The sequence below is a fragment of the Emydura macquarii genome, unplaced genomic scaffold (assembly GCF_026122565.2).
Source record: "Emydura macquarii macquarii isolate MOO-44397 ecotype Brisbane River unplaced genomic scaffold, CSIRO-AGI_Emac_v2 contig_1253, whole genome shotgun sequence".
In the NCBI taxonomy this organism is placed as follows: Eukaryota; Metazoa; Chordata; order Testudines; family Chelidae; genus Emydura; species Emydura macquarii.
Window position 1 is genome coordinate 603,486 of NW_027131390.1, and position 16,413 is coordinate 619,898.

Consider the following 16,413-nt stretch of genomic DNA (forward strand, 5'->3'; position numbering starts at 1 on the left):
CTGCCCCCGCCCCACCCCTCCATGGGACACAGCTCCAGGCACAGAGCCCTGTGGCCATGGGACAAAGCTCAGCAATGAGGGGCCCAGACTCCCTTACCCTTCAAAGACCTGGGCCATCTGGTCTTGGTTCAGGATCAGGCAGGAATGGTAGTGCCGGAGCACGGCCACGATGCACAGGCACAGGCTGGTGGTGTAGCTGCCAACGAGGTCGGAGGATTTCAACAGCAGCTCTGCCTCCACCACACTCAGCTCATTCAGCAACTGCGCCCAATGATAGAAAACCCTTCAACAAGCAAGCAGGAGCAAGGTACGGCCCCAGGCGGCAGGCAGATGCACTGCTACACAGCATGTCATTGGAGCACCAGTGACAGGGGGCCCACTGGCTAGGCACTGGTGTGCTCAGGATCCTGAAGGCTGGGAGAAGCCTGCCACCCAGGCACCAGTCAGCCCAGGGGTCTGCCGGTACTTGGGGCCAGCCAGACGGAGCCTGCTGGCTGGACTCGAGCACGGGCAACCTGGCTTCCCAGATACGGCTCTGACCTTTCACTACCTGCTCAAAATCCCTCTTAGCTGATCCACTAAGTGGAGTGTCACAGTCTCAGGTAAGGCCCCAACTGTAGCAAACCCCTGAAATAGAATCTGGCCAGTAACACAGCCTGCATTGTAGAGTGGCAGAGCCTTCTGAGGGAGAAGAGCACCCTCAGAGCTGGAAGGGTTGCGATGGACAGAAGAATCCCCCTCTCACGCAGGAATGGCATCACTGCAACTCAGGGACAAGAACACTAGCAAGGTCCTTTCCAAACAATCCTGAAACCTTTGGGAAAATGACCCTCAGAACCAGAGCCCCAGTAGAGGACCACAGCTTTGTGGCACCCTCATGCCCACGCCCCCACAGAACGTCAGAGATTCTAAGGCCAGAAAGCACCAGTATGATCATCCTGAAAGACACAGGCCAGAGAACCTCAGCCAGGGAGTCCTACTTCCAGCCCAATTACCTGTCATTGAGCAAGAGCAGATCCCTTAGAAACACACAGTCTGGATCTGACATGGATGAACCCCACTCTGGGGAAGCACTTCTGATCCCTGGGCTCACCTGGATGGCGAAGTCAATGAGGCCGCTGATGTTGAGTGAATATTCCATCAGGTCAAAGATGAACTGCACGTGCTGCACCAGAGGCAGATGGTATGACATCCCTAAGGCAAAGCTGGTGATCTGTTCTAAGACATTGCGAGATACCTGGAGGCAGAGAGAGAGAGAGAGGAGCACAAGGGGGTATCAGCCCCTTGCAAAGCCCTTTTTGTCAGACCCACATTTCTCTCCCCTGGAGGCTGCTTTCCATGCTGCAGTGGGACAGATCCAGCCAGTGCCCAGGCTGGAGATAACTCTCTTCAGAACGCCATACCTGAGAAGTCACCTGGTGCTGATCAAAGTGAGAAAGGTGCTGGAATTTAGCAAAGATATCCTCAGCTGTTGGGAATGCCTCTGGCTTGCTCCTCTTCCTCTTCTGGCCTTCTTCTCCACCTGCCAAAGGCAAGAAATACAGGGAACCATTACTAGACTATCTTCTTTGCTGCACAGAGCCACCCATCAGACAAGTCACATGCTCCTTCCAACACCTCAGCAGGGAGCACGGGTCCACCCAACTGCAGGCAGAGTAACCACTGGAACAACGTACCAAGGGTCATGCTGGGTTCTCCACCACTGGTCATTTTTAAGTCAAGATCTGAAAAATCTGCTTTTTGAATTCTCTGGCGGAAGTTCCAGGCCAGTGTTGTAACGAGCTCAGGCTACATGATCACAGTAGTCCCTTCTGGCCTTGGACCCTATGAACCAAGGAGCCCCGCATTCCTAAGTGTCTGGGATCAGCTCAGAAGCTGTAAAGCCCCCTTCGGAAGGCATCGAATTGAACGCCCAGAGATGGAAATCCCTAGTTAAGATAAGTCCGGGACAAGGAAACACCTACTCAATCCCAAACGAGTTAGCTATTCTCTCCAGGGCTCTGAGCACTCACAGTGCAGATGCCCCAGGGTAGGGGTTTCCCTTGGGAAACTAACCACCCGCACTGGGAATCCCTCTGCTGCATCTCCTCTCTCCTTTCCAGGACCCCCTCAACTTAGAAATCATTGGTGTCTGCTGTTACAAGGCTCCTCCTGACAGAAATTAGAGAAGAGAGGCGTGGACCAAATCCCCAAGAGGTGTATTCAGTGCAGCTGTGCTAGTTCACTCTTTCAGTTCTCAGTGGGTTTCCTGTGTGTGACAGCACACTGTGTCTGCTCAGTGTCACTGCTTCCCTTGCACACTCAGTTCCCCTCAGTGGGGGTCTCCCGAGGGGACCACACAACTGGAAAGGAGCATCTTCCTGCGGCAGGGCAGGCCCAGGCTGCACTAACCTGTCTCCGCTGTGCTTTTCCGGTTTAGAACCTTCAAAATGTCTTTGGTTATCTTCTTGATGGCGTGTCGGGCATCATCTCGCTGCTTCCCAACTCCAAACAGAACCACCAGCCGCTGGTTACATTCGTGACTGCATGACTCCTCCTGGGAACCCAAGGGAGACAACTGCATTAGCTGCTTTCAGGCAAGATGACAACCATCTCGTCACACACCCAGCTCGCCAACAGGAGCGGGAAGGTGCAGCTGGGAGGTGACCCTGGGAAATGAGGAAGCAAAGAGGCACCCTCAGAGCTCACTCAAAGCCAAGCTGCCCCCCACAGCATTCAAGGCAAGCATGGCTGTGCTCCTGCCCCTTTCAGTGCTGACGCTGCAAGGCATCAGGCGCCCCATGCGTGGGTGGAGGAGCAGGAAAGAAATGTGTAGGTCTCGTGATGGGAGGGTGGGGTGCGCCCAGCTCTAAACCTGGGGAGGGGGTTGCACACAAGTTCTCATACCTGAGGGATAGGGAAGTGTGTGGCATACTGGATGTGCCGGGGTTGGTCATACAGGGATGCTAGGGTTCCTTCCACAGCCTTTTCCTTTAACAGAGGCTTTGCTTCCTTCTCAGGGTCTGGTTTCTCAGGGGAAGGGCTGGCCTTAGACTCACAGTGCATTGGAGGAGAGAACATCTAGGGAGGGAAGAGAAGACTGCTGCAGTATATGGTCACACATCAATGGTACTGAAAGCAACCCACAAGGCTATTCCAGCCCACAGATAACAAGGAGGGCAAAGCATGGGGACAACACCTACTCCTCCGGACACTGCTCCCAGCCCAGGTAACAGATCCTCATTCCCTTTCTGCACGAGTACAGCTTCCTGGTCCACCTCAGGCTGAGAACAAGCAACAGGAAACTAGGAATTACAGGCTAGGCTTCTGGTGATAACAATCCACAAGAGCCAAGATTAAGGCACAAGGCCCCATGGAGGGCACCAGAGCCACAGACATCACTGGTGTCCAACACACACCTTGAAAGATAGAAATGGCTGGAAAAAAGAAAATTCATAGGAAGAAAGAACATAAGAACGGCCATACTGGGTCAGACTCATGGTCCATCTAGCCCAGGATCCTGTCTTCCAACAGTGGCCAATGCCAGGTGCTTGAGAGAGAATGAACAGAACAGGCAATCATCAAGTGATCCATCCTGTTGGCCATTCCCAGCTTCTGGCAAACAGAGGCTAGGAACACTTCAGAGCATGGGGTTGCATCCCTGCCCAACCTGGCTAGTAGCCATTGATGGACCTATCCTCCATGAACTTACCTAGTTCTTTTTTGAACCCCGTTATAGTCTTGGCCTTCACAACATCCTCTGGCAAGGAGTTCCACAGGTTGACTGTGCGCTGGGTGAAGAAATACTTCCTTTTGTTTGTTTTAATCCTGCTGCCTATTCATTTTGTTTGGGTTTCAACAGCAATCATTCTTAGCTCTTGCCGCACATCTTCACTCTGAGTGCTCCGCAAACATTAACGAACGACTCCCCACAACACGCCAAGAAGCTCTCAAACTAAGGCAGAGAGGTCAGGTGACTTGCCCAAGGCTGCAGAGCCACTGGATCACATCTCTGCCCACAGGTAACCAAGAGTCTCAATGTCACCATCGTTTGGCCCTGCAATGCCCCTCAGTGACATCACTCCCACCTCCTGTTCCCTCCCCATTCCCAGGGACAAGCACCTGGCCACACCCGTAGTTCCTGCGGCGGTGTCAGCCCTGTAAAGGAAGTTCAGGGAGCGGCACGCCTGATTACACGGATGGCTCCTAGGCTGCCTGCATGCTCTGTACCGCTCTACTCAACAGCACTCACAGTGCACAGGCACAGTGCGTCTACCGTACAGCTCCAACCAACAGCGGGACACAAGCCTTTTGGCCAGGTCCCTCAATTCCACCAAGGACAGGGTGCACCTGGCAGCCAGTCGATGCACCTCCACACCAGCAAGGTGCACAGCAAAGCATACCTGAGCTACTCACTGGGCAACTGTAGCAGAGGCAAACCAGGAACATACCGAGAAATCAGTCTTCTCCATGTCATCGAACAGCGCGCTGGAGCTATGGTCAACATCCATGGACTCCGAGAGGCCTGTGTCCTGGGGCCACAAACAAGGGGCAGTCATTAATTCTCAACACTCCACTAGGAAACGTGTAACACCACCACGCTGCCCCGAGGCACAGCCCAGCCTGCAGCCCAGCAGAGTGAGACCCCCATCGTAGTACTTGTGCTGCTAAGAATTCAACCCTTCACCTTCAGGGCTGAGAGTGTATAGGGGGAGCCGGGAAGGACAGATGGCAACTGCAGGCACTTCGCAGGGGAAGAGTCCAGGCTGCCGGACACTCCGGAAGGAGCACTTGGGAAGGGGCAAGGAAGAGGCACGGGAGCTGGTGCTCCTCACCTCCAGCTTGATGTCAGTGTTGCCCATCCCCTCCTTTCTGTCATGCTCCTCGGTGGGGTCGTCAAAGGGCGAGGGAGGGCGAGGCCCATGCGAGTCCATGGCCAGGTCGCCCCGGGAGATGAGTGTGCACATGTAGATGTTGTGAGAGACGACATCGTGCCGAATCAGCTCACAGAAGAGCAGCACCAGGTTGAAGAACTCCACCTTCTCACTTCCATTGCCAGGGTCCGCTGGAAGGGGCACACAGCAACAGCACATGAAAGAGCAGGTAGTGCTCTCAGAGCCCTCCTCCCAGCACTGCTCTGAGCCACACTGGCCATGCAGGGCGTGCCTTCTGCAGGGCCGGAGGAAGAGCTTTCTCGAGGCCTCTCAACCAGCAAGCAGGACTCCAGGCCGCCACTCAGCAGGGCTGGGAAACCACAGTGATCAAGGCCAGAGCACACAGCCGGCAGAGACAGCAACGAAGTGCTTGGGCCCTCTGCAGCTAGTCTCAGCAGCAGTTACATTTCCTCGCCCCTTCCCAACATCTGGCCTCTGGGCTGCCTCCCCTCCTCTCCACAGGGACTCTGGGCTGCAGAGAAGCAAGTGAGACTCTTGGGTGTGTGCGGGGCCCCAGGGAGAGGGAAGGCTGGGTTAGCGACTTCTCCTTACGTACTTAGCACAGGAGCCTGAGTGTCGAGGAACTGCATGAGGACATCCTGGAAGACGGGCGTGCTGGCTGCCGAGAGGGAGCCTGAGGAGATGGAGCCTTTCTCATCCACGACTTCAGAGTCTCCACATCTCTGCAGAGAGACACAAGAACAGGCTGCTGCCATCGCCCACTCCCCATTACAGAGGAGCTTTCCCATCCCCCCAGAACCCATGGACCAGAGCCTCAGAGGACAGCCTCCTGACTGCCCCCGAGACATACACGGAGCAGTCCTATGCAGCAGGGCCTAGCCTGGACCAAAGTAAGTGCTAATGCTACAGGCACCAGCAGCAGGGGGCCTTCGGCCTCCAGAACTCAGCTAGAAGGCTTCCTCCTATCAGTGCTGGAGACACAACCGCACTATATAGCTCTGGGGGAGCTCAAGATAGCTCTTCTCGGGAGACGGTCACCCTTGCGTTAACCTCAGTGAGCAGCCAGGTAACTACGGCTCTCTTTCAACCATTAGCTGTTGTTCAAAGACTGCCAGGATCCAGGGGGGACAAGGACTCACCTCAGCCTCTATTTCCGCTTGCCGCTTTTCCAGCAGCTTAGCCACAACCATTGCCCTGTGGCGTCCCGAGCGCTTACAGCTCACAGCCCACTCACACAGCAAGGCCACCACTGCGTCATCGTCTGGGGAGATCTGTCAGGACACAGGCATGATGGTAAAGCACTGAGCCACAGTAAGAGTTCAACCACTCCTGGAGGCACAGGCAATCAGGACACAAAGCAAGGTCATCAGCAGGAAACCACACTCACTAGCACCTGCCTGGAATCTGCTGTACTCCTCTCTTCCTAGTAAACCCCGAACACGCACCAGGACAGAGCCTGAAGCTGGGTCTCCACGCCCATGCAGACCACACACTGGGGAATTCCACCAGCAGCTGCTACACTCCATCAAACTCCTGTGGAAAATCCCAAAGCAGGGCTTTCTTCACGGAATTCCTCCTTTTCAGGGCTCAGGCTGGGGCCAAGCTGGTCGCTGGCTAAGCGCATTGCCCCAATCCTTCAGAGACTACCCAGCTCCCCACAGGGGCTGATACTGACTGATCTCCAAACCCTTCGCCACTTGGGTCCCAGAGAGCCACGACATGCCACTTTCTGTGCTCAGCCAGGTAAAGGAGCTTGACTTAGCAGCTCCTGGATTCCAGAGGGCAGCCTGTGGCCCTAGATTTATCTGGACCGAAGTCAATGCCCTCACCACTGCTGTTAGCAGGTGGTTGCCATTTCCTGGATGGCTTGTTTAAGGTTTGGTTTTCAGGTAGTTATACTGCATGTTTTTATAAATCACAGAAACCATCCCCATCGAAGGCAACTCCCCTTCCACAGCGTGCTGGGACTGCTCTCTGGGCTGTGCCTCTGCTCCAGACAGCCATGGTCAGCTGCACAGACACCACCTCCCTCAGAAACACAAGCACCCCTGACCATAGGCTCTCACATCTTCCCCAAGAATCTGCGCACCCCTCTGTGGGCTCTCCCCTAACCTAGGGCTGTGTAGACACCCCCTCTGCCTGCAAGGGGCCACTTTTCCTGATGCACCCAAGTAGCTAGTTCCCTCCTTGTCCCTGCAGAACATAAAACTGAAAGAGAACAACCCCAAGAGTAGCACCTGCGCCCACCACCGCCAACCCAGGGCATCACCCACCTCATGACTGTCTTTGCTAGGCCCCAGCCCAAATATCCTGTTGTACAAGGAATCCAAAGAGTTGCTGAAGTCAGATCGCTCAAAGCTGTGACTGTCCAGCACCTCCAAGGTGTGCAGGACGCGACCAATGGTGAACCCTGGAGCAGAACAGGGAAGGAAAGCGGAGCGTGCATGAGGGAGCATTCAAGCAACTGGTCTCAAAGACCTTGGAGCCCAGGAGGCAAATCCCCATGGCTGTGAGCTCAGAGCATGGGAGACTCAACCTGTGGTTGGGAGAAGACGCCCTGATCCCCACAGAGCTCTGAGCATAGGGAAGTCTCCTCACTGTGGCCAAACGAGCAGAAATCTGGCCAAGAGACAAGGCAGAGAGAGGATAACCGGACATGGAGCTCCTTAGGGCATTGGCTCAGGGTAACATGTCTGGTGCTAAGGCAGGGAGAAGAGCCTGCAGATCCTGCAGTAAGTTACCTGCAGTGGTTTCCTGGCACTTGTCAAATGACCAGCGCACCTCAACAGCCTGGCCACGCTCCTTTATCTGCTGCTCAATCTCACGGAGCTTCGCCCGAACCTAAAGGCAAAGGAATTCCATAAACACATGCGAGGAGGGCTGGAAGAAACTTGCAGCGCAGAAAGCTGCCAGCAAAACCCAGGGAATGCCAGCCACCCTGCCTGAGGCGGGAGACACACCACCCATCCCCGGGTGGGGGCACTGGCTGCCTCAGGCACAAGGGGAAAGACTCCGCCTGCCCCCCAGGTCCATGGGTGTCCTACTTGCAGTACCCGGCGAGGAGAGGCCTCCTGCATCCCTCAGTGCCTCACCTGCTCAGGCTCAGCAGTGGCATGAGCAGAGCCAGGAGTGCTGCTGTTTGACGTGGAGAAAGAAGCCCGAATGGACTGGGGTAGGTCTAATGCCCTGGGTGCCCAGAGCTCCCTCCTTTGAAAGCTGCTCACCTGCTGGGTGAAGGTCGAGTTTCCCCCTGGCATGGGCAGATTGGAGGGGGCAATAGGCAGATGGTCCAGTGGAGAGCCAGTCTTTATCCTGCTGTCAGTCAGGGAGTAATGCCAGACCAGAGCACTTGGGCAGCACAGAATGATACTCTGCAGCAGAGAGCCAAGCAGAAGCACTAAGCATATCCACGCCCGACTCCTGGGTCTCAGAGCACCCTGCACGGCTGACAAGTCCTATTCCCATGTTATACAGCTACTCCCCAGCCTCAGCCTCTCCTCACCTAAGAACATCCTCGCATCAGAAAGAGCTTTGAGGCTGAAGAGGCTGCTGGACTGTGCCTGCAGGCAGCTACCCAGCATTTGCTTACTTAGACTAGATACATTACAGTAGCTACGGCCAAAACTCCAAGATGCCTTAGGCAGTGAGAAGCTGGTGAAGGACTCCACGCAGATCATAAAGACCAACAGTAGCACCACGTGAACTTCCCCTGCTGGCTCTGCCATGGCAGTCACATTAACGACACTGAGAAGACTCTAGCAAATAAATTAGAAGTGTGATGGGGGAGATGTGCAGCCCAAAGCCAGGAGCCCCAGGGTCTCTCATCTGAAGCTACAGAGATTCCATAGTCGGACACCCATATAACACAGGACAAGAACTTCATCAAGTGATTCCCACACCAAGCCCAGAACTTCTAACTCAGTTACAGCCGCTCTTTAGAAAGACAACCAACCTTGATTTAAAGACTCCGAGTGACAGGCAATCTACCACAGCCCTAGATAAGTTGTTCCAATGGTTAATTTATGCATATTTGCCGTTTGAATTTATCTAGCTACAACTTCCGGTCATTGGATCTTATTCTGCCTTTGTCTGCTAGACGAAAGAGCCATCTGCTATCAGAAATTGTCTCTGCGTGCATGCAGATACTGACAGACCATGATCAAGACATCTTTCTTTTAACATACTTTTCAATAAGGTAAAATGTTTGACTTCCTTTAGTCGCACTCTGTAAGGCAGTTCTTCCACTCATCTAATCATTGTGGCTTGTTTCAGAACCACTTCCAGTTTTTCAACAATCTTTATAAAGTGTGGGCACCAGAACAGGACCCAGAACCCCAGTAATGGACTCGCCAATGCTGTATAGAGCGGTAATACCACCTCCCTAGACCCATAGTAAGTCCTATCTCTAAGTCCTTCTCCGAGTCACTGCTTTCAAGAATAAATTCCCTCATCCTTCAAGTGCAACCTATATTCTTCATTCCTAGATGTAAGACCCTGTATTTTGCCATATTAAACTGCACCCAAGGACCCATCCTCATTATTTACCATCTTAACTAGTCTGTGTCATCTGCAAACTTTACCAGGAATGATTTTATTTTTTCCTTGAGATCTCTTATAAAAATATTAGATAGTGTTGGGCAAAGAACTGATCCCTGTGGGATCCCGCTAGAAACACACCCTTTTGGTGACCATTCCCTGCCCTAGCAGCCAGACAGCTTCTAGTATGTGCTATACTGATTGTGCACCATGCTACTATTTTAACCTGTATGTCTTCTGTTGACACACCAAAGCTCCAGCCTCCTTCACTACTGATACTAACCCAGCAAAACCCTACCTGTAGAATGCAGCTGAGCCCAAATACCACCGGGCGGTGTTGGGGGCAGAGCAGTAAGTCACTGAAGGGACTTGGCGGAGGATTCCCTGCAGCCGGTTGAGGAGCGGGTGTTGAAGGGAGGGCAGTTCCTGTCTGTGCGGATAATATGTGGGGCAGGTGCCCACCAGTGCCATCCAGCTGCATGGCAAGCCTGCGGGTACAGAAGTAGGCCAAGCGCCTGGACAGGTACGCAGACTGCACGAACTCTCCAGAGTACTGTGGGGAAGAAGGAAAAATCATCCCAGTTCCAAGCAACTTTAGAGGAGTCCCCGGAGCCCGATGCCATACAGTAGTGCCTTACGGATGGGGCTACAGCCTCTCGCAGAGCAGGGGCCTAGGCAGCAAGGCAACCCTTGGGAAAAATGTCATCCAGTGCTGTTTAAGCACCAGTGAGATTCACACAGCCCCATGGGCAACGTCTCCACGAATCTCAATGCACCCAGTTCTAACCGTCTCAGAGGCTTGGAGGTCTAGCTGCAACCAGTCCTGGGAGCAGAAGAGAAAAGCCACTTCTACCCAGTTCCAGCCAATGAACACACTACCTACCATCAAGAGTCCAGTTGTTATAGGTAAGGCAAGGACAAGGAGATGGAACAAGACCCCCTGCAGCTGTAGAAGGTACTGGGATTAGCCCAACCACAGGGGAATGCTGCTTAACACCCCAGGTTAGTGCAACGTGGCTTGCGTTCCCCCCAATGCCGCACTGGAGGAGGTAGTTCTCTCCTGAAGCTCACCCGCAGCAGCAGAGGTAAGAGAAGTTTCAACAATTCATCTTCTCCTGGCCGTATCTTCTCAAAGCATTCGAGCACCCAGGTAAGGAATTCATGTCTGTCCAGCATCCCATCCTGGAGACAGACATAGATAGACAGGTGAGAGGACCAAAGGAAGAGCATCCTGGAGTTACTCTACCCCTATTCCAGTGACTGGGGTTACCGTTATCCCCAGCACTGCTGGGCCACCTGGGTACTCAGGGATGGAATACAATCTGCAAAAATAAATTACTTCTGGGTCCTGAGTATCCCTTGTAAGCCCCACTCCAGCGAGCAGCTCCCTTCAGCACCTCACCTGGAACATGAACATAGCCAGTTTCTCATTGTAGTCCCATTGTTTCAAAGCCTGCTCCACCTCCTGCGGCATGGGCCCTGATGGTGAACCACAACCCTGCCCAGAGAGCTGCCTATAGAACTCAGAAATCTTCTGCAGCTGCTCTGACAGGTACTTGGTGATGATCTGTGTCCACTCTGGAATGGAGAAGACAGTCATCAGTGAGCAGGTAAGCAGGAAAAGGAATGGGAGAGGGATGAACCAGGTGGAGGGAAGGGGAGCCAAAGAGTTGCTGTGATGGAAAACAAAGCCACAAGGCCTGTGGGCTCCAGGGGAAGGTGGAGAGCAAAGCACGGATGTTAAACCAGGTCTTTAACACACAACGTACAAGAAGGAAGATTCCTTAAAAACGTTTGTTAAAGAGCCAGCAATAGCACAGGGTCAGAGGTGCCTCCAGGGGAAAAGGAGGGGACCGGGTTAGGACAGCTGGATGTAGCATCCCCATTAGTGATCTGAGAGATGGGGTCAGCAAGATGAGAGTGACATTTCTCAAGTCTCTCATTTGGCTGCCAGTCAGCTTGAGATGCGTGTTCAAGGCCTTGGTCTAATCTCCAAAGCAATTAATAGAGTAAGTCCCAGCTACATTAAAGCCCAAATTTAATTCTATGAACTGTCAAGATATTTAGGCCTTGTCTACACTAGCACTTAGGCCGTCAAAACTTTTGTCCCGCAGGGATGTAAAAAAAAAACACCTCTCCTGAGCAACATAAGTTTTGCCAGTGTGGACAGATCTATGTTCGTGTAGGTGGTTTCATTATGTCAGTGGGAGCTCTCTCCTGTCGACATAACATGGCTACACAAGCGCTCTGACAGCGGCACCGCTGTACTGATACAGCGGTGCTGCTGTAAGTTTTAAGTGTACACAAGCCCTTAGGCTCCTCTGGGACAATGCAGATCACAAAGCCCAGGATGAGATAGGTGAGAGCTGGCAATAAAGTATACTTGAAGGGGTTGAGCTGTGGAAAAAACTTCCAGAGATCAGGAGATTAAATAAAACAAAACTCTGTAAACAAACATCTTAATCAACCACTCCAATCCAATCCAAAAGATAGAGTGTAGTCTTTGCCCCAGAAAGAGAGAGGAGCAGAAACTTCATGACGTCCGTCTGACTCTTTATTTTGTGGAATGCCCTCAGATACCACAGTTATAGGCAGCAGTAGAAATCCAGAACAGACAGGCTTTCCCATATGCTGCTAATCGGGAGGATGCTGGAACTCCACAGAGGCCAGAGCCATGATCCAAAGGGGCCCAGCGAGCCTGGAAACATTCAGGGAAATAACAGCATGGGATTCTGCTGGGGAAAAGCAGCAAATACATTTTGGGAGAAATAACCCTGAAGCAATCTGTCTAGCTTAGCTGAGACACACCTAAGGGCAGACATAAGAGTCTACAAATATGTTAAAGATGTAAACACCAAGGAGGAAACAGGGTTATTCGGAGGAGGAGCACACAGCTCCTGTGTAAGGAGGCATCACAGGAGTGAACTGTGAAAGGGAACATGTAAGACTATCAGAAAATATTCTTTGTCAGGAAGATGTATTTGTCTGTTGTCCAAAGGAACAGGCTGAAGCCCCATTGCCCGGGGTGTGCTAGAAGGGCCATAACAGCAGTCATGATAAAGGTAAAGATTCCGTCACAGGTATTTTTAGGGACAGGTTGCAGGCATAAACAAAAATTCAAGGAAGCAGGACCTGTCCCTGACTGTTACTAAAAATACCCTGGGGAAGGGGGCAAACCAGCTGCCAGACTTGCAGCTGCTCCAGCCCAGGATTGGCCAACCTATCAGCTGTTCAGCAGTAGCCCTGCAGCTAACAGCTGCTCCAGTCCTGCTCCAGAAGTCAGGGAGGTCCTGGAAAGTCCTGGAATCCGTGATCTCAGCGACCAAATCGTATCCTTTGTCATGATGCAGAAGAGGGCAAGCCTGGACTGCCCCCTCCTGGCTAGAGAGACAAGGTGGGGGAGGTAATATCTTTATTGGACCAACTCTTGTTGGAGAGAGAGACAAGCTTTCGAGCCAGACAGAGTTCTTCCTCAGGTCACTTCACCCACCTTGTCTCTCTAATACCTGAGACTGACACGGCTACAACTACACTGCACATACCAGGGGTGGCCAAACTGTGGCTCACAAGCGGTTCTTTCACAGGTCAAGTGCGGCTCGCGGAGCCCTCCACACTCCTTGCCATTCTCCACCTACCAGCCTGGGGGAGGGGGGAGCTCAGGGCTTCTGACCTGGGGTAGAGAGGGGAGTCCTGGGGCTTCCTACTCATTGGAGGCGCCTCCCGGGGCTTGGGGCTTCCACCCCATAGGGCAGGTCTGCCAGGGCTGGGAAGCCCCGGGAGGTGCCCCCACAGGATGGAAGCCCCTTGCCCTCCCTCCTCACCACAACTCTCATTCACCCCACCACTTCACTAGTCCTGCCTGCCTTGCTGCCGGGAGCAGAGAGGAGCCAATCAGAGGCCAGCGCTTGTCAGTGGCTGGAGGATGAAGCACCAAGGGGAGGAGTCAGTGGCTGGCCACCTGGAGAGGAGCGGAGCAGGGCAGCTCATTTGGCTCTAAGGTTGAGGATTCCTTCCCTGGGCCTGCTTTGTTCTGCCCCGGCGCTGAGCGTGACTGCTTCTGTTCAGACTATCCTTGCTGTAAGTGGGCGTGGGGGAGGGAAGCCAAGCGGCAAAGGAAACCCGGCAGGGGAGGGAATGGAAGCCCCAGGCCCGGCAGGCGCCTCCCGCAGGACTAAAGCCCCAGAGCCCCCTCCCCACCACAGGACAGAAGACTTATGACCAGGATGGAGACCCACAAAGCCTCTAGTTTTAGCAGTAATTAGCTGTGAAATAGTAGATTCATATTTTTACCAGTGCAAGTGTAAAGGCTGTGTGTGTCTCACAGCTCTCGAACGTCTCAAGATTACTGATTGGCCGCCTCTGGCATACAACTTCCTGGCTAGATCTTCTTCATCCTGAATGACTACTATTCTGTGCAGGACATGCAGGCACAACAATAGGGAAGGCAGAGAAAGCCTGGTAGTGAAAAGGCCAGGGCTCCACACAGGGCACTTACCAATAAAGGGATCAATGACGTGCCGCTTTTTCACCTTGGTTTCTGTGATAGCAGCATAGTAGGCGCAAGTCATTTTGATCAGCCAGGCTGCTCTCATCACCGGAACAGTGTATTTTGCCAAGTAACCAAAGACCTCCTCCTTCTTACTGAAGATGGGCACCTAGAACAGAACAGAAGAAGGGAAAAGCTAGCTTCTGAGGATCCAGAAGGGAATCACCCTAGAGCAACACCCACGACAGCCACTGTGCATGGAGTATCACACACTTTGTCCCATTGCGTCAGGACAGGAACATTTTCCTGGGTCAGCAGATAACAATACCAGTGCTATAATGCAACACACTGAGAAACGAAGAGGCACTTGGCAGGGAACTGGAGAAAGGGACTGAAAAGAGGCAGGTTTGTCATAAACATAGCTCTTAAGGGAAGGGCGAATAACAAGTCGAGAAGTGTGCAAGTGCCAAAGTTACAAAAGACATACTAACAGCCTGTGCAAACTGACTTTTACCCACAGGGGCCCTGAGATCCAGGACCTGGCAACTCTAACCTCTACATTATATGCTTGGCTGCTACAACATAGGGACTAAACTTCCCCACAACCACTGCCAGGCTCATGAGTCTCTTATTTATAGCCCCACCTCTACAGAAGACAGACCCTTTTTCCTCATCTAGCCCTGGAGAATTCATCATTCCAGCTCCACTATGATAGTATCAGGCCTAGTCTCTGAAGCAAAGAAATGTAATTGCTCTTCTTAACCAGCTCTCCACCAGGCCAATACAGAGCCCTTCCCTGTAAGAAGATTGCCACAGACACAGAAGCATGGGAAGTTAGTCAGCTAATTATTGCTAGATAGTCTCACTACAATCTTCAAAAACTTGAAAACACCATATCAGCATGAACTACCCTCATCTAAGCATGAGGCCAATAATGGGTAGCAGCAGCAGTTCCCTTAAAAGCAATCTAAACTCAACTGAAACATTCAAAACTCTACAAGCCATGAGACAAAGTTTAGCCTTGTCTCTGAATGACTAGGAACCTTAGCTCTACAGCTGTGGAAGACACAGGAAGCCCAAGACGAGTCCTGGACACACTCTGAGAACTATAACCAATATGATCTGGAGAAAGAACAAACCTCTTCAAACAGCAAAACCTCTACTGCAGTCTTAAAAAATGGACAATACCCATACTATCAGGTGAGGGAGAAACTTAGACAGGACAAGTTCTACCTTCCTTGGCAGCCTCACCTGCAACATACCTTTTTAGCCAGGTGAGTGAGGGGCTTAGTCCCAGACAGATCTGTGAACCAGTTGTTTATGGCACTCTGAGAGCGTGCCGTCACCAGCCAGAAGTTATCCTTCTGGTTCACCTGAGGTTTCCGTCTTCCCGTGTCAGGCAATGTGTTGCAGCGCAGCTTCTCTGCAATAATGCTGCTAAAATTTGAACTGATCTGAAAAAGAGAAGAGGACAAGAAGCATTTCACAGAACTGGGTCTTCTGAATGCCAGCTAACCCCCTGTCAGTCTCTGGGAGGGGCCTGGGTTTATCAATTAGTTACATAAATTTGCTATTACCCCAAAAAGTCTCATTAGCATGAACTTCCAAAACACAAACACCAAAAAGAGCCAATTGTTCGCTTTACTGCTGTCAGCAAGACCCTCTGCAGCAGGACTGAGAATACCTCAGTAAGGGAACTCCTGAATTGCAATGCTAAATGGACATCTCTAATTCTTTGGTGAAAGAACACAACACCTGGCCCCTGGCACTTTACTGACGGCGTTCCATCTGAGCATGTCACTGGGAGGGAGGCCTGGTGAGCACTACCACATTGAACAAGAGGCCAAACTGAGGCACAGGCATCTCATGTCTCTCAGGTTTGTGTTTGCACCAACAGATAAGTTGTCTTCCAAACGTACAACGGCACTGCATCAACCCAAGACTGAGCAAATTTCTTGTTACTGATATTCTAACCTCCCACTTCATTTGCAGCTAATGTGTGAGCCATGGTGATCCGTGAGGATGGGGACATTTAGATGCTAGTTATCAACAGCAGTGGATAGAGATCTGCCACTACAGCATACCTCATCACTGACACCACTGTCTAAGAGCTGAGGTTGGGAACACAGCGCCCACCACCACAAAGGAAAGACACACATAGAGCTCAGCCTCGGGAAGGTAATAAGCCAGATCATCACAAGAGCATAAATGTGTACCCCTTAGAACTCCCATCCCACAGATCCTGGCTGTGGGCCCACAGAGGGCCTAAATCTAGAACCAACACACTAACCATCCCCGGCCTGGGCACAGAAATCATTAAGAACAAGGCCTGCCCCCGGCCAGCCTAGTAAGAGAGCCTCGATGCAGTGGGGCTTGGCCCCCATAGCCCTGCAGGGATCTCACCTTAGCTGGATTAAAGTTGACATTTTTGGCGGTGCCATGTTCATCCCCAGAGACCGCCGGCTGATTATTGAAACCTTGCTTCACGTTTAAAGCCGTCAGCTCATCCTGTGCGAG

The 16,413-nt window shown here is 52.3% G+C and overlaps 1 protein-coding gene across 3 annotated transcripts in view; it reads right to left on the reverse strand.

Annotated features, from left to right (window-relative positions):
- Nucleotides 1–16,413, reverse strand: part of MED12 (mediator complex subunit 12) — a 56,581-nt gene that overhangs the window by 38,454 nt on the left and 1,714 nt on the right. For 2 of the 3 annotated variants that reach the window (XM_067547959.1, XM_067547958.1), the window contains exons 2-19: nt 16,300–16,404; nt 15,159–15,350; nt 13,906–14,065; nt 10,813–10,988; nt 10,482–10,592; nt 9,709–9,963; nt 8,099–8,245; nt 7,616–7,715; nt 7,148–7,284; nt 6,014–6,145; nt 5,470–5,596; nt 4,815–5,044; nt 4,431–4,511; nt 2,887–3,060; nt 2,392–2,536; nt 1,404–1,522; nt 1,094–1,237; nt 98–261 (exon numbers count right to left, since the gene is read on the reverse strand). In XM_067547959.1, the coding sequence (XP_067404060.1) occupies nt 98–261; nt 1,094–1,237; nt 1,404–1,522; nt 2,392–2,536; nt 2,887–3,060; nt 4,431–4,511; nt 4,815–5,044; nt 5,470–5,596; nt 6,014–6,145; nt 7,148–7,284; nt 7,616–7,715; nt 8,099–8,245; nt 9,709–9,963; nt 10,482–10,592; nt 10,813–10,988; nt 13,906–14,065; nt 15,159–15,350; nt 16,300–16,404 (2,699 nt within the window). Of the gene's footprint in view, nt 1–97; nt 262–1,093; nt 1,238–1,403; nt 1,523–2,391; nt 2,537–2,886; nt 3,061–4,430; nt 4,512–4,814; nt 5,045–5,469; nt 5,597–6,013; nt 6,146–7,147; nt 7,285–7,615; nt 7,716–8,098; nt 8,246–9,708; nt 9,964–10,481; nt 10,593–10,812; nt 10,989–13,905; nt 14,066–15,147; nt 15,351–16,299; nt 16,405–16,413 lie in introns of those variants that run through there. The other variant, XM_067547960.1, reaches the window with a different exon arrangement.